The 17,617-nt window shown below is 38.1% G+C and overlaps 4 protein-coding genes across 4 annotated transcripts; 2 read left to right on the top strand and 2 right to left on the bottom strand.

Annotated features, from left to right (window-relative positions):
• Positions 1-123: 123 nt before the first annotated feature.
• Positions 124-1,686, top strand: BGZ61DRAFT_509591 (major facilitator superfamily domain-containing protein; the record flags this gene model as incomplete). The annotated part of the gene is made up of 4 exons (XM_046252013.1): positions 124-280; positions 339-446; positions 493-1,045; positions 1,102-1,686. The coding sequence occupies exons 1-4, from the start codon at positions 162-164 to the stop codon at positions 1,684-1,686; spliced, it is 1,365 nt and encodes a 454-aa protein (XP_046098257.1). The 5' UTR covers positions 124-161.
• A 1,557-nt stretch (positions 1,687-3,243) lies between these two features.
• BGZ61DRAFT_538078 (Zinc/iron permease) lies at positions 3,244-4,784 on the top strand (the record flags this gene model as incomplete). The annotated part of the gene is made up of 6 exons (XM_046254612.1): positions 3,244-3,316; positions 3,372-3,398; positions 3,459-3,574; positions 3,623-4,500; positions 4,566-4,693; positions 4,750-4,784. 6 exons carry the CDS (start codon positions 3,244-3,246, stop codon positions 4,782-4,784), a joined length of 1,257 nt encoding a protein of 418 aa, XP_046098258.1.
• A 1,349-nt stretch (positions 4,785-6,133) lies between these two features.
• On the bottom strand, positions 6,134-6,839 carry BGZ61DRAFT_364663 (uncharacterized protein; the record flags this gene model as incomplete). The annotated part of the gene is made up of 2 exons (XM_046241541.1): positions 6,134-6,465; positions 6,518-6,839. The coding sequence occupies 2 exons, from the start codon at positions 6,837-6,839 to the stop codon at positions 6,134-6,136; spliced, it is 654 nt and encodes a 217-aa protein (XP_046098259.1).
• Positions 6,840-8,525: 1,686 nt separating this feature from the next.
• BGZ61DRAFT_461265 (class I glutamine amidotransferase-like protein) lies at positions 8,526-9,716 on the bottom strand. The gene has a single exon (XM_046247126.1). It carries the CDS (start codon positions 9,602-9,604, stop codon positions 8,768-8,770), a length of 837 nt encoding a protein of 278 aa, XP_046098260.1. The 5' UTR covers positions 9,605-9,716; the 3' UTR covers positions 8,526-8,767.
• Positions 9,717-17,617: the final 7,901 nt, after the last annotated feature.

Genomic DNA, 17,617 nt, shown 5'->3' on the forward strand with positions numbered 1-17,617 from the left:
TCCTGCTTTCAATCAGATTCAAGGTGCGCTTTGAAATGGCCAAAGACCAGCTCAATGTCCATCAGGACACACTGAAGGCCACGGCCGACCACATCGACACCAACCAACTCGGTGATGGGGAGGATTGCTTTGAATTGAAGACCAAGGAATCCCAAATCGACATGACCGATGATGAGTGGCTTGCCAACGAGAAGAGCCTCGTGAGGAAGCTCGACTTTACCCTGTTGCCCATGGTCTGGGTCCTCTACCTCTTCAACTACCTGGACCGGAACAACATTGCGTATGTGCATCAGGTCTAAAGCGATTCTTTTAAGGAACTGACCATATCTTCATAATAGCCAAGCTCGCCTGAGTACCTTTGAAGAGGATCTTGGACTTGTCGGCTCGCAGTTCAATGTTGCCGTCTCGATTCTCAACGTGGGCTACATGTTGATGCAACTCCCCAGGTTTGCTTCCTCCCAGCTGTCGTCTTCCACACTGACGATGAAACAGCAACATGATGCTTACCCGAACTCGGCCTTCTCTCTACATTCCAGCCTGGACAGCTCTCTGGTCATGCGCTTCCGCCGCGACCGCCGCTGCAAAAAACTACCAGCACCTCATTGTGATCCGCTTCTTCCTTGGCATTGCTGAGGCTCCATTCTTCCCTGGCGCCATGTACCTTCTGAGCTGCTGGTACCCGCGCAAAGAGCTGGCCTTGAGAACGGCTATTCTCTATTCCGGTGTTCTCCTCGCGACCGCCTTCTCCGGCCTAATTGCTGCAGGGGTCTTGTCAGGTCTTGAGGGGGCCCGGGGCATTGCCGGCTGGCAGTGGCTCTTCATCATTGAAGGCGCTGGCAGCTTCGTGGCCGCAATGGTTGCAGTCGTTTTTCTCCCCGACTTCCCAGGCATGAAGTCGGGCGTCGCCAAGTGGCTTCTGACAGATGCCGAACAGAAAGTTGCCGTCGAGCGCATCGCGAGAGACCGTGTCTCACTGCCTACGGAGAATCCAAGTGTTTGGAATGGCCTCAAGTTGGCGGTCAAGGATATTCGCACCTGGGTCTTTGTGAGTGATTCGCACCTCGTACCTTTTTTGTACGGCAACTGACAAACTACGCCCAGGTGGTCATGCTCACTGCCAACCACAGTGCCTACGGATTCAATAGCTTCTTTCCAACGATTGTCAAGGGCTTCAACCTGGGCAACACTACGCTCACGCTCGTCCTCACGGCACCGCCATACCTGATTGCTACTGGAACGGCATTTCTCACCGCGTGGTCTAGCGATCGACGCCAGGACCGAGGATACCACATTGCGGTCCCACAAGCCATCGCCTGCATCGGCTTTATCATTTCCGTTGCCACCATCAACAATGCCGCCCGATATGCCACAGCTTTCCTGTACATCTGCGGTTGCTTTTCGTCAAACGCTATGGTCTTTAGTTGGGCGAGCTCGACGCTCAATCAGACTGCAGAGAAGCGAGCGTGCGCAACAGCCATCATCAACCTGTTGAGTCAGCTGGGAAATATCTGGAGCCCGTACTTCTTCCCCTCCAGCGATGGACCGCGGTATATCAAGGCCAATCTTCTCATGATGGCATTCTCATTGCTCTCTATCGTGACATGCATTGTCATGAAGGGTATGCTGCGCAGGGCAAATCGCAAGCTGAGAGATTCCGGAGATGCCACCAACTTGTTCACGCTCTAAGAGCATGTATGTATAAGCACGAAGGAACCTGGGCCGGGAGAGACTGTCAGGGCTGTATAACGGTCAATAATAATCCACCCCGAGCATGCAAATCCACGACATCGAACCATACTCGCATCGCTACCTGCGGCAATGCCAAACCTGTGATTGCGCGTCCCGTAACGATCTACAGCCCGTGTGTCAGGCGCGGATACCGGAATCCCCGTGTCCGAACCCCGTGGCCCCGCCCGTGAGACTGCCAAGAACTCGGCGCCGTGAGCTTCCCGGGGCCTTTTGTTGTAGATCACCTACGTATTCCAATTAAGCATAAAGGTTGCCATAAAATTGCCCCGAGAAATTGCTGGGATATTTGGAATGGCTCAACCGAGTGTATGGAGGCATCTTGGCGAGCCCACCACTTTCACCGCATGTGTGACATGAATGAGGCGTCATGGCGAGTAGCAAAGGACATGACATATAGAAGCCATCAGCTCCGGTTCGGTTTAGCTGTGCACTGACCGCCAACATGGTAACATGCCGTCACGGCCGTTGTCGTTTTGATAACCTAACAATTACTACCTTGCAAGTGGCTCTCGGACTGCGCAACGATGAGGTTGCTATTATTGCCAAGAGCCCTGCTGTTGCACTACGCCCGTCTTGCCACCCTTACTGTTTCCGAGATAGCTAGAATGTACCCATGGGGAGACCGCGGGGATTGTTTTGCTTTCGATTGCATTGCCTAGCCGTCGATCAATCTCGCAATCCTCGCCTCCGATTGGGCCATCTTCGTGTTTCATCGCCACGGCTACCCCTACTCCCGTCTGGCTAATGTCTTCGTCAGCGCGAGCAGCACGCGACTCTAATAATCCTTCTCGTTTCTCGTGTTTCCGGCTCGTCTTGGCTTGTCTACAACGCCGTTGGCGTACGCTGCCTCATCTTGGGTTACAGCTCGACCCCGAGACCTAGTCACGCTAGGGTAGAGCTCTAATGTTAAAATCAGAAACGATCTGTTAAATATTATTATATCTGGAGCAGCCAATCGGCAGTCATGCAGGCTCCTTCCGAGCCGTGATGCTACGAGTGTCGCAGATCGTAACCAGCACGGGCTCTAAATGCATGCAAAAAGCACATCACCAGCCACCTCAAGCAGCAGTGCTATTTTCATCCACTGTTACCCTAGCCTTTCATACCCTAATCCCACCTCCTTTCGAAGAATAAGGTTGTGAGATGCATGTTTCATCTGGAGCCTCGAGCGTGTCAACCTTTTGCCTCCAGATGCGTCCCACTTTACACACAGTGCTACCTGATATTCACCTCGCTCAAGTAACATTAAAACCAAACCAAGAGCACCACTCGCATTCTCCGTCTTTCTGTACCCATCTTGTCACTTTCGGCTGGAACGGAGTGGCTCTTTTCAAGTTCTCTTTATCTTATTTCCATTTTTCCTTTCTTGTTTCTTTCATTTTCATTATCAGATCAAACTCTCGCCGTCTTATAATTTTCCATTCGATTCCTTCAAGGACCGATTCAGCCACATTGAGTCGTCACTTCAGGAACAGTTCTCTACAAGACTGAACGATGGAAAAGCCACAATGTGGGAGCGAGGCCGGCACAGAGGAGTATGACCTCCCGCTGCATGTTGCCGGTGTTTGTAAGTCTCAAGTCTCTTGTTATGTGTTCAAGGTTGCTAACTAGGGTGCACACAGTTATGGTTTTGGCCGCTTCTATCTTCGGTATGTGAATGGTCTCTAGCTCCACCAAGATTTGGAAATACCCTAACACTGTGACAATAGGTGCTGGTTTTCCAGTTGCCGCCAAGAAGATAAAGGCCTTGAACGTTCCTCCAAAGTTATTTTTTGCTTGCAAGCACTTTGGAACTGGAGTTCTAGTCGCCACTGCCTTTGTACATGTAAGTTTCGCGTTGATCCAGATCATATACCAGTACTGACATTAGCAGCTTCTTCCGACGGCATTCGGAAGCCTCACGAATCCATGCCTTCCCGATCTTTTCACGACCAATTATCCCGCTATGCCTGGAGTCATCATGATGGGCTCCATGTTCATTCTCTTCGTCATCGAAATGTACCTCAACGCCAAGACTGGAGGCCACTCTCACGGGGGGCCGACTGGCACAGAAATTACGGCTCCTCAACCACCGAGACGACCGAAGCGGCCTCAGTCAGTGCGACAAACACAACCTCATCCGGATGAGGAGTTTGACTTTGACATAGACGACAAGGTTGCGTACGAGAAGGCCATGGCACAAAACATGTATGAGGAAAACGGCAGGTGGAACGACACTGACTCGAGTGACAAAGACATCAATGGCTCAACCATGCCGGCGTGGTTCGTCGTCTTCTATGAGCAGTATGTTCGTCAGCGTACAGAGATGATTGAAATGATCAATTCCAATCGGTATTCGCCACCGGTTGAGCACCATGGCAAGCCCGCCATGGAAGTTACTGAGGCAATCTTCGACGAGGAAGGACAACAAGTTGATCCTCAGGTTCTTAAGAAGATGTCGGCTAACATTACACTTCTTGAGGGCGGTATCCTCTTTCACTCCGTCTTCGTCGGCATGACTGTTTCAATCACCTCCGACGGATTTGTCATTCTCCTGGTCGCAATCTTGTTCCACCAAATGTTTGAAGGCCTAGGACTCGGGGCCCGGATTGCTGCTGTGCCATACCCAAAGCAGAGCGCTCGTCCATGGCTGCTTGTTGTAGCCTTTGGAACTACTGCACCTATCGGTCAGGCCATTGGGCTGCTAACTAGAAACACATACGACCCTGAGAGTGCTTTTGGTTTGATCATCGTTGGAATCTTCAACGCAATGTGAGTGTTTCCGTACTCCATTTCTCTTCGCAAATCGGCTGGGTCATTTGCTTACGCATCCACAGTTCATCTGGCTTGTTGATCTACGCCGCTTTGGTTGATTTATTGGTCGAAGACTTTCTCTCGGAAGAGGCAAACCGTTTGATGAATAAGAAGGCCAAAATTTCTGCCTTCTGTTGGGTGCTTCTTGGAGGTAAGTACTCGCGTTCCATCCATAGCTCCGTTGATGTCGATCCTAACACCACACAGCAATGAGCATGTCCATCGTCGGAGCCTTTGCATAAAGATCAGTGGGGCCAGTTTACGCCTAAGCGGAGAAGAGCAAAATACTCTCTTCCTCTGGCGGGTTTCATGATCAGAGTGTTGAGATGTAAAAAGCGTCAACTTGTAGGCAACATGTTTCTTAGTGGACAGATTCTCCAACAACCAACCATTGATCTGGATTTCCTTTGAACTGGATTGGTCTCTGTCCTTGGGCGACATTGCACTGGGTGGGTTATGAAATGATGAAATCACGGGCGAGGATGTCGGGACGCGCACTTGACAAAACGGTGAAGATACCTAAGTTGCCTGAGTAGCGCCTCAAACATTTTCATCCTTAGTCCCTTCTACTACACTGTGACCTTCCTCTGCTTTGAGCTGGGCCGCGAAATGGCTGCGCGACGTCACCTGTTCACTTGAGGGTAAAGGACCATCTCCCGCCTGTGCCTAAGCACCTCCCCAGAAACGCACCAAATAATGCCAAGGGGAGGAGACTGAAAGAGAGCTTCACTCGGAAGATTACAATCAACCCTAGCGTTAATAATTCAATCTTACGCCCCCATATCACATCGGGCTGCAAACTTCAGGGGCGGCGACGTGTCCTCAATCATTTCTTGTGCCCACCTTGCAGGAGGAAAAGTCGTCTGTCACGCTTGATGTGTCGTGTAACGGGCAATGGCGCTTGGTCCCGGGGACAATAAATCGGTGCCGATTGATGAACATGTTGTAGTGGGCAGTCCGATTGGATTACAGTCTCGAATGAGGATATGCGAACCTCTAATGAGGATGACCAAGGAAGTGACTGAAGCGAACTTGCGTTATCGATATTTTGATTCATTGTGCTGTCTTGGATAGTAACACGAGCAGTATCCCTTTGAAACTGAAGCTCACCAAAGTTAACTAATTGCCCAAGTATGAATAGTCTAGGATGAAAACTTCACATCCCCTATCGGTTGATGGGTGAGTCGGCTTACACCCAACTCTGCGGTCCGTTAGCAACCCAAGACCATTTACCTAACACTGTTAGCCAAGACCTCATGCATCCCCGCCTTGATTTATTCCCCAGAGTGGTCAAAGGATCGCCGTGGGAATCGAACCCACACCCCGCAGGACCGCAGGGCTGCCAGAGCGACCTTCGGGCGAATGCCCAGGACTTTCGACCAGAGGAATCAGGTTTTCACCTCAAGGAATCAGGTTTTCACCTAGCAAGGAATAAAAAGAGTGTGGGCTTTCGCCCATCAACTCATTCAGGGTTGTCGTTCTGGAGAAGGGATCTTGCCATGGGGTTTGGTCGGAGGCGGCGTATGTTTGCGTGAAGGGAGTCGGCTTCTATCGGCGGCTCGAGCATCGCCTACTATGGCCCATGCTTCCCTTAGTCGTCCCAAAATACTTCGTCGTCAATGTCTCGGTTGCTATAGTTCTCGTCCTCGTCTTCGGGATCGTCATGGCGCTTCGAGGGCAAACTTTCCCATGACATCAAGAGAGCCCCCTCAAGAGAGTCGGAGGAGTTGTCGGTGGCGGTGCCATAAGCCGGGGTGGGTTGGGCGGCGAGGTTTCTGGCAGCGGTTGCGGGAGCGGTGGTGGGAGCGGTGGTGGGAGCGGTTGTCGTAGGAGCCGCGATGGCGGGAGCTATGGCGGGAGTGGCAGTGACAGAAGTGGTGGTGGCAGAGGCGGCTGTCCGCGCCCTCGAGGAGCCTGGGTATGCTGTGGTTTGCATTAGCAAGAGGCAAGGACAGGGATGAGTAGATCCGTAGACTCACCCTCATTGCTCGATCGACTCTGATCGGACGGTTGCGGAACACGTAGTCCTTCAGGTCAACCTCAGCTGTCCTGGCATCGGGCCGCTGGTTGAATGCAAGCATCACCCAACCTCTATGGCGATTCGGGTTGCTGTACTGAGCGGAAGACGGGGGTGGCCAGAGGAAGATGACGGAGCCGGGCTTGGTGAGCTTGGCCCGGACGTCGGCCTCGAATGTAGCCCGAGATGCCTTGAAGTCAATGTTGCGGGCGACGAGAAGGCGGCGATTCCTGCGGTAGTCCTCGATCTGGGCCTCCCACTGCGAGTTGTGAGGTGCCATTCTATAGAATGAGTCAGTCACCGTGAGGTTTTGCCAGCTCTGGGAGGGACAACGCGCCGAACTGAGTGATACTTACTTTGTTGCCTGCTTCACAAGGGTCTTGACTCTGGTTGATGCTTGAAGAGAGTAGAGCGGTGGTTGCAAACTCGTTGTAGTTTGTTGTTGAATGGCAGTGTTGTTGAATGATGCTGGAGAGAGGTGTGCTCGAAAATGCGGGAGAGGTCTTGAATAAGTAGGTAGGTAGCAGTGCCCTGGTGTCAAGCGTTCCAATAAAAAAGTAAGCTGCATCTGATTGATCAACTAGACCTGAGCACACACGGAAGGGATCTGAACCCATACTGAGATCTGAATGTTTGAAATAGTGGGGTATGAGAAGAATGATGTACTTTGATTGGCTACTTTTCATGCATCTTCGTGAGGATCCAAACTGCGGCCTCAGGGAAAGAATTTGATGCGAGTGACATTATTTGGCCAGTGGTTATCTGGAGAAAGTGACTTGAACTCGCTAGTAATTATGGCGGCAATTGATGTACCTCTCTCCAATGTTACACGGCGGTCTCGCGAAGGTGCGCATTGAGGAGAGCTGTTGCTGCCATTCTACTGCCACCGTGCCTTAAGGATTAGCCACCACCGTCAGAATAAAGGAGGCCGTAAGCTGCAGTTCAGCAAGGCCCCAGTGATACTTTGTTAGTTTTCCTCCTTTGGTCATATCCTGGCCCGGCACTTTTAACACCATCAACCACATCCTCACACATCGTTCTCCGAAACTTCTAGTAATCAAGAAACTCCGGGCAACTCCGCTGTCACTTCTGAATAGAGTCTATTGTGCGCAACCAGGCCACCGCGCCCCAAGTCCAGCGTCTTGCAGACGCAGCTCAAAACCCACTCACCGGAAATGCGCAGGATTGATAACGTCGTCTTCGTCATCGACACTGGATTGCCGAGACAGTTAATCTAGACCCCCCGTCTCCGCCGGAACATGCTTGAGGTACAGGAAATCTCCCAGGCATCAGCGAGGCAGCATACAGACCGAGCCTGCCATCCGCTGCGTGTCAGTCGAACCAGTAACTCTGCAGTTGGTGACTGCCGGCTACAGAAAAGTCATCGACTTTGACAGGATCGATGCCCCTCATCCAGAGTCGATCGCGCGTGCTGCCCAGGATCTTCGAGATTGGTATGATAACATTATCCCACCCAACGCCTGTTACTGATATTAACAAAAACAGGGAACTTTTGAAAGACGACGCCGCGCCCACTCCGTCAAGTCGCCTCGCCGCGAAATGTCCACTGGACCCAATCCGGTACTGAGCCATCGAAGTTGGTGCAGGATCTACCCTTCTTGCAGGAAGCCCGGCTGGCAAAAGATGGGACGGGTTGTGGAGACAGCCCAATGTCAAGCGTTCCCTCGACGATGCGAAGGCTAGGATTGAAGCAGCCAGAGAAAACCAGCGTCCCGGCGACCCAGCGTCCTAGCGACCCAGCCCGACCATCATTGCTCTGTCTACGAGGAAGCCCACTATTACGTACAAAATGACGCACCGCGAAACCTCTCTATTATTCAAACCGAGGCTCTTTTGTTATGTTCATCAAATGCGTTCATTAGTACATTCTATCAGCTCGTGATGCATGAGTCGGCTGAGGAGCCGATCTTGGTCCGAAGGCACGCGAAGTTCTGGAGGAGGTTCTGGAGGAGGGAGGTTTTATCTGACTGGGGATAGGCGACATCGACTCGATGTCGACTAGACCTACACAGTTCCTACCCTGTATACTATTGATATTCTATATAATGAGTTCTGGTTAAAGAGAGTGAGAATAATGATAATGATAGTAGGCTTGTAACTAAGTGAGGGGAGATAGAGAAAACCGCAATCACCTTGCTGCCGAGGTGCTATTCTTCGATACCGACATTGAGCACCCACTTATCGAGCCTAGTGGTAGAAGAATTCAAGAGTGGAAACCTGGTTTCCTTGGGAGTCGTAGCGCTTTGGAATCACAGTGAACAGTCCATCAATGTCCCTCGGCTCATAGTCAAGGGACTTGCATGCCTCAATAAGAACGTCGAGGCCATAGCTTTCCTTGATCCAATGGGCAATCATGTCCATACTCGCAACAGCGCCTGACCCAGTCCAAATGTTCCCATCAACAACCCATTTCTTCTCTCTAGTCCATTTGACCTGGGGATAGCGCTTCTTGAAGTATTCATACTCGACGTTATTGATCGTTGCATTCTTCCCATCGAGAACCCCCGTAGAAGCGATGACAGAAGCCCCAGTGCAAGTCGTAAACAGAAGCTTTCCGGCGGCTACGTGGCGACGGATAAACTCTGCGAACTCGGGCGCCAGCTTAAATTCTTGATCGGGCCCGCCAATCAAGAGATAGTCCAGTTCCGGACATTCCGCAAGGGTCGTGGTCGGAGAGATTCTCAGCGAACTGCTCAGAAGAGGCACGGGGTCTCGCGTTAAGCCGATATGGTGGAAGTCGAATTCCGGCGCTCGAGCGAGTGTAGCTTTAGCAATAGGGCCAAAGAGCGTGAGACCTTTGAGAAAGTCTTGGCGGATGCTGTTGAGGAGATCAAAGGGTCCGACGACGTCAATGGCTTGAAAGTCGTAGATCAAGGTGCCGACTTGGATGCGAGACATGATTGCAGTTTCGGTTTGCCTTTTTGGTACAGGAATGATAAGAGCCAAGGTGGAATGAAGTGTTTGAGCTGCCACTGAAAATCCATGACAGGAGTTGACCGTACGCACTTTATAGTTAGATCTCATCGTACTACATGCTACTGATGTCACTCAAGGCGATAGGATAGTGCTTCGGGCCCCGCAGTTTTGCGACCACCTCACAACAAGTTCGTTAACATCCGAAGCATATCGGCTGTTAGCGACCCCTGAGACGCCATTGAGCCGGCAAACGGAGCAACATGTTGCTTTTCCCGCACCAGCTTTAGTAAGATCATTTTTATTTCTAAGCAGAAATCAATTTAGCGATATTTTCTTGTCGGATTGAAGTCAATATTCAATTAAGATTAGTCAATCACCATACCAAAGCTGAATAATTGTGTGTTTGCCCCGTGGGTCATGCCAGAATGGCAGAGGCGTGACTGTGCCTGTGACAATCAATCCCGTATATGGGAGCGACAAGCATCCCGTTACAAGGCCTGGTCCGCGACTTCTGAAGCGCTGCTCCTGGAGTTTCTAGCTAGATTACTACCAAGTAGATTTAGAGTAGATGCTAGATGGAAGGTTACTCGCAAGTGAATCGGGTTGAACTCCAAGGCGACGTAAACAACAAGGGCCAAAAAGCAAAAGTCTTGGACATTTTCGGGTAGGATATGACTGCCTAGCATAATAATCACTCACCCACCACTATCGTCGAGCAGGATGAAGATGCTACTGCTGCCAGTGTTCCCGTTGGGCGGCTGCCGCCAGGACACAAAAAGAAACAAGTCAACCAGGGTATTACCATAGCCCTGGTGAGAATACAGTCGCAGGGGGAACAAGTTATGCCTGACATTGGAGGCAGTTTGCACTGCTCCGATGTTCAGTTCCATCTTTGGTACTGTGGCCCTGTGTGACGGTCGGGTCTAACCTAGGGGTGTAAGGTAGGTCCGGGCGTGAGGTGTATGATCGAGTGGATCAGGACGTCGTAGTGAGCAATGTAGGTCACGGTCTGGTAATGGTAGAATAGTAGATTTAATGTAACCAAGTGTGTTGAGAGCTAAGGAGCTTAAGGCTCGGATCTGGGGACTTAAGGTCCTTGTCTATATAGTCTTATCTGGTGAGGCGATCAGAGGTACCGCGGTTGCGATCGCCGGTGATCCGTCGGGATCACTGGTGATCGACCGCAGTGGGTCTCTGATTGTGTTTCGCAGGCAACGTGAAGAAGTGGGTATGTTATGGTTCTGCCGGTTGTGACCGCCTGGTCTCAACCCGGGCCGTGACACCCTGGTTACGATCACGGGCTAAGTATGAGCTCGTGAAAGGACTTTATTCCAGGTTTCGCTAGAGTTAGAGTCTTGGATAAAACTCTCACTAAAAGAATAGAAAATACGAAAGGACTAATCAGGCTGCTTGTCTAAGTTAGAAGGAGCAACTATTCTATAATACCGCGAGATGTTTATCGCTAAATGCAAATTACAATCCGCCGGGATGAATATTCAGTCTAATTCCCTACAGGCATTTCCGCTTTATACTTATGGCATCTATAATATAGAAGATCGATAGAGCTTAGCAGAAGAGACTGCGAGGTATATAATGTTATTACTAATAAAAGTTAGTGGGTTGCTTGGAAATCGGAATATACAAGCTCTAACTAAGGTATAATAGGTTAAATTAGCCAGGCAGTTAATTCTAATAGTAACTTAATAAATATCCACTTTTTCTATCTAATTATTCTCAGTATATTATACTAAGAATTATTTCAAGAGGTATAGTACCCTAGTATATATATACCTAGAGGGAGGACTAGAAGCTTAATAATAATAAAAAATACTAATAATTATATTAATAATACAAACTATATACCCAGTCTATTTAAAGATTAATAATATACTTAGATAAACTAAAATTTCTAATCTAACTAGTTATCTTTTCTAATACTTTTATAAGCTATAGATAATAGCTATATAACAGTTAGATCTAACCTAAAAGTATAGAGTAAGTCTGGGTATAAGATATATAATTAAGTAAATTAAAATATTATAATAAGTAATATAAATTACAGTCTAGTAATAGTAAAATAATAGATTTAATATAACTAAGTATATTAATAGCTAAGAAGCTTAAAACTCTAATTTAGAAACTTAAGATTCTTATTTATATAGTTTTATTTAATAAAGTAATTAAAGGGATTATAGTTATAATTACTAGTAATTTATTAGAATTGCTAGTAATTAACTATAGTAGGTTTCTAATTATATTTTATAGGTAATATAAAAAAGTGGGTATATTATAATTCTGCTAGTTATAACTATCTAATCTTAACTTAGGCTATAATAAGCTATACCTTAAAAAAGCTAGATTTACTAAAAAAGCTAAATTTTAAAAAAGTAAAATTCTAATAGATATAAATACTCTATAGGCCTTACTTTTCTATTTTAATTATTCTTCTATTTTTCTATTTTAAGTAATAACTTAATTAATAATCTATTTAATAACTTAATTAATAATTTAACTAAGAATATCTACTTGCTTTTTTTATCTTATAATATAAATTAATAAGCTATATTTAAATTATTAGTATTTTTATAACTTCTAATTTAATTTAATAGATTTAATAGAAATTAATATAGCTTTTATTATAAAATTATAAATTATAGTATAAAATTTTAAATTAAAAAATATTATATAAATCTAAATATATAACTTTAATAATAAATATTTAGTATAATTACTTATTTTTAGCTATTATATAATATAAAAGCTAAAATATAGAGGCCTATAGAAATACTCTAATAAAGTAAATATTAAATAGCTATTAAGGTAACTTAAGAATAAGAAAATAGCAGCTAATACTATAAATAAAAACTAGAAAATACAATAAGTAGCTAAGGTAGTAAAATAGAAAATATAAAAAGACTATAATAATATTAATATTTTAGATAAATCTTTTTTAAAAATAGATTATAAAATATTATATAGAAGCTAATTAAGATATATTAACAGCTTAATTATCTAATTATATATAGATTATATTAGCTTTTAAGCTTTTTTTTTTAATAGAAAAGTTCTTAAGATAATATTAATATAATATTTCTATAGTAATAGTAGGTAAATTATTAAGTATATATTTACCTACTATATATTTTATAATAAGATTCTTTTTTTAAAGTTTAAATTTTAAAATTATAGAAATATAAGATATTATCTTAATAATAAATATATAGTATTTATAGTAGTAATTTAATATAGTAAGATAATTTAATTTATATAATTTAAACTAGTAAAAATTTTATAAAAAAAAAAATATAAAAAATAAATAAAAAATAAATAAGATTTTAATAATAATATATAGGTAATTATTTTAATAAATTAAGATATAAATAAAAATTATTTTATAAAGAAATTAAATTAAACTTTATATATAAAACTAAGATTATTAAGATTTTAACAGTCTCTTACCTAAAATCCAATTAAATATTAAAATTAAAATTAATATAAAAATCTACCCAGGTTATAATATTATAGTAGCAGCTATAAAATACTACTAAGATAGAGAAGCTAATAGTAGTAAATTTAGATTATACTAGCCTTAAAAATAGCAGCTTCTACTTTAATATAGGCGCCTTTTAGTATAGGTAGTATTAATAAAATAATATTATAATAGCCCGCCTAATAAAGAAGTAACTACTAGAAATACTAATAAAAAGAAGTACTTAAAGAATTATCCGGCCTTATTTAGGGGAAATTCTTAATAAAATATAGAGAATTATCTATACTCTTACTAATATAAAGATTTTATATTATTATAGTAATATTATTAAGATTATCTTAATATATTATAAATTTAAAGAAATAATTTATAAAGTTATATAAGATATTATTTAAGATATTTAAGCTATTTTTAATATATAATTATAGTAATTATAAGTTAAAGTTATAGTAATTAGATATAATACTTATTATTTTTTTAAAGTTTATTTTTACTTAATATAATTATAAAATTATAGTAAAATAAAATAACCCTTCTAATAAAATATATATATATATTTTATTAAAATTATAATAGTAATTAATCTAGCTATTAAAAAGCTAAAAGTTATAGTAATAGCTATTATTTTTAAAGTAGTAATATAATTATTATTTTTATAGTTTAGTAGCTAAATATATTATAGTAGATAACTAGATTTTAAGGCTTTTAGGAATAATATATTAATATTAAAGAGAATATATAATATTATAATAAAAAGTATATTAGCTAAATATTAAAGAGTTAACTATAATAATTTCTATAAGAAAATAGATAAAAAGAATAATATTATAATTATTAAAATTACCTTAATATAAAGTTAAAAGAATATTATAATAAGAATTAAAATAATTTTATAGTAAATAGTATAATAGCTACTAATTAAATATATAATAAAAACTAATATATAACTTAATAATAATAAACTATAAATTTTTAAGAAGTTACTATAGCTAAAATAATATTTAATTATTATAAGATAAGCTATATTACTAGATTTTATAAAAAGAAAGCTTAATATAGATATTATAATATTATAATTTATTTAAAAGAGAAAAAAACTACTTATTAATATCTAATAAAGTTATAAAATATCTAGAATATTAAGTAACTACTTAATATAATTTAAATAATATCTATAATAAGTAGCTATTAGTAATAGATAATTTAAGTCTATTTATATAACCTAGATAATTTAAGAATAAATAGAATCTATAGTAATATCTTAAAGCTTCTATTTATAGTTAGCTAAATCTAAAAGATTATAAACTTTAAATTCTCTTATATTAAAAAAGAAACTTAGTTACTTTTAACTTAAGTAGAGTAGCTAAATAGCTAGAATAGGCTTAATATTATTATAGTAATATTATAAAAAGCTAATAAAATACTAGAAGATATAACTATTAAAAGAGCCTTTTATAGAATATAAAGCTCTACTTAATAATATTTATAAGCTAATTAATTAAGGCTAAAGTAAGTTTAGTTATATTTAAAACCCTCTTTTAGTATATAAAATTAAAAGTCTTTAATAGAATATAAATAAGTAGGCTATTTAATACTTCTAGCTTTAAAAGATAAAAAGTAATATAATATAATATCTCTATAGAAATTATATTAAAATACTAATATAAACTAACTAGCCTATCTAGCTACTAGTAATTACTATATAATATATTATAATAGCTACTTAATAATATATATATATAAAAAATACTAAATTTAAGATTAAATAGTAATAAGAGGATAATTAGAGAGAGTAATTTTTAAGATAATAGGTCTTTAAGTAATAGGGTTTTATAATTTAGAGGTTAAATTAGTAGAAGAGGCTATTTAAGAAGTTATAGTAGCTATAAAAGGAAATCTCTTAATAATTATAAATAATATTAATTAATATTACTCTATATAGAATAAGTATAATAGAATATTAAAAGAAGTAGAAATAGTTATTAAGCTAGTTATACTTAATAAATAAAACCTACTAATTTAAGAGAAGAAAAACTAAAGGCTACTAAAGTTATAGAAATAGTACTATAAATTTTATATAGATATTATAGAAAGTATAGGCTTCTATAAAGGAAAGTAGATATTAAAAAATTAAATTATAAACTCTAATTAATTATAGTAAATATCTAACTTATATTTTAACTATAATTTAATAACTCTTAAATAATATTAAAGAGGCTTTTTATAATTTAATTAAATAGAAATAAATAAGTTATATTTAATAGCTAAAGTTAATTTATAGCTAAAGCTAAATAAAATTAAAGTAGATATAAAAATTATAAAGAACTTAAATTAAGCTATAAAAAAGCTAATTAAAGCTCTTATTTAAATTGTAATTATAGTAACTTTATAGTATAAATAGTTATACTAGTAATTAAAAAATAGTAAAATATAAAAATTTAGAAAACTACTAAATAAGTTAAATAAGCTAGAAGATACTATTAATAATATAAGATACTATTAAGTAGAAGTATCTCTTTTTATTTAATATTTTAAATAAAGTATAAATAAATTATATAGAAAATAATAGAGGCTATTCCTTTAAAAAGCTAGTAATAACTTTAAGATATTCTAAAAGATAGAAAGATAGATAAGATTCTATAATAGTCTTCTTAGAAATAGCCTATAAATCCACTCTTATAAAAAAAGAGGGAGATAAACTTATAAATAATTATAGTAAGAAAGCTAGAATTCTAGTAGAATATTTCTTTTTAGATTTAAAGGTTAATTTTAGTAATATTCTAAGGGGCTACTATCTTTTTTTTTTTATTAAGATAATTTAAGGCCTAAAAATATAATAATAAGAAAATAGTAGATATCTTAGTAAAGATAAAATTATAAAAGGCCTTAGATAATAATAATATTCTTATAGGCCTTTTTAAGGCTTATAGTAAGGTATTTAATAAGATAATAGCTAGAATAACTTATATTAATATAAGCTAGAATACTTTTTATAGTAGTATTATAGTATAATAGTAATAGTACTTAAAAAAGTAAATAAGATTAAGAAGAAAGAAGCTATATTAAAGCCTATAGGCTATCTTTTTTTATATATAACTGGAAAATTATTAAGGTAGCTATTAAGAAATATCTTATTATTATAGTAAAAGCTTTAAACTTCTACTAAAAGGCTAAATAGAAAACTATACTAAGAAATTAATTAAAATAGTAATTTATCTTACTATTAAGGCTATTAGATAGTATAGAATTACTTTAATATTACTATAATCTTATAACTAGATATTTAAGTGCTTTAATATAATAAATTTTATTAACTTCTTTATATACTTAATAGTAGAAATTAACTTTTAGCTAGTAAATAAACTTATAGCTATTTATAGAAAGAATAATATAACTTTACTTTAATAATAAGAATTTTCTATATTTATAATTTATATAGAATACTATAGACTCCTCTTTTTTTTATTTTCTTTTTAATTTATATTAGTATATTTTATAAGTTACTAAAGTAATAAAAAGAACTTATTATTATAGACTTTATAAATAATATTAATCTAATAGTAGTAGGGCTATTAGTAATAATAACTTAATACTATCTAGAAGCTATATAAGTAATTTATAATAAATAATAAAAAATATAAATAATTTTTAAATTAAGTAAATTTAAGCTTTTTTACTTTACTAGAAATACCAATTAATTTAAATTCTATTTAACTAGAAATATAATAATATTACTAAGTAAGAACCTTAAAATACTAAAAGTCTAGCTAAATTAAAAACTAAATTAGTTAACTTATCTTAAGAAATTAATAGTTAAAATATAATACTAATAGTATACTCTTAGTATAATTATTATATCTATATAGAGATATAATATTATAAAAGCTACTTAATTTATATAATTATAATTAGAATAGCTCTAATTATATATTTCTATTTTTTATTAACTTATTAAATAGAGTAGTAACTTCTAAGAAATAGTTATAAGCTAGCTATAAAGTAAATAAAAAGTTTTATATAGTAGCTAGAGCTTATAAGGCTACTTAATAAGAAACTTAAAAATAAAGCTTAATATCCCTTTTAAATTTTATCTTAATTTATAGCTTACTATTTTAAAGTATATATTAATATTAAACTAGCTAATAAGTAATTAATAAAGTTATTATAGTAGTATTAATAGCTCTATTAAAATATAAAGGCTTATAAAGATACCTAATAAAGTAAATATTAAATAGCTATAAAAGTAGCTTAGAAATAGAAAAATAGTAGCTAATATTATAAATAGAAACTGGAAAGTATAATAAGTAGCTAAGGTAGTAAAATAGAGAATATAGAGGGGCTATAATAATATTAGTATTTTAAATAAATCCCCCTTTAAAATAAATTATAGAATATTATATAAAAGCTAATTAAGATATATTAATAATTTAATTATCTAATTATAAATAAGTTATATAAGCTTTTAAGCCTTTTTCTTTAATAGAAGAATCTCTAAAATAATATTATTATAGTACCTCTATAATAATAATAAGTAAATTATTAAGTATATTTTTACTTACTATATATTTTATAATAAAATCTTTCTTTTAAAGTTTAAATTATAAGATTATAAAAATATAAAATACTATCTT

Source organism: Ilyonectria robusta (genome assembly GCF_021365365.1).
Source record: "Ilyonectria robusta strain PMI_751 chromosome Unknown BGZ61scaffold_26, whole genome shotgun sequence".
Lineage (NCBI taxonomy): Eukaryota > Fungi > Ascomycota > Sordariomycetes > Hypocreales > Nectriaceae > Ilyonectria > Ilyonectria robusta.

Excerpts from the sequence above, each read along its gene's own strand:
- BGZ61DRAFT_461265 (XM_046247126.1), bottom strand. The coding sequence starts at position 9,604 with ATGAGATCTAACTATAAAGTGCGTACGGTCAACTCCTGTCATGGATTT.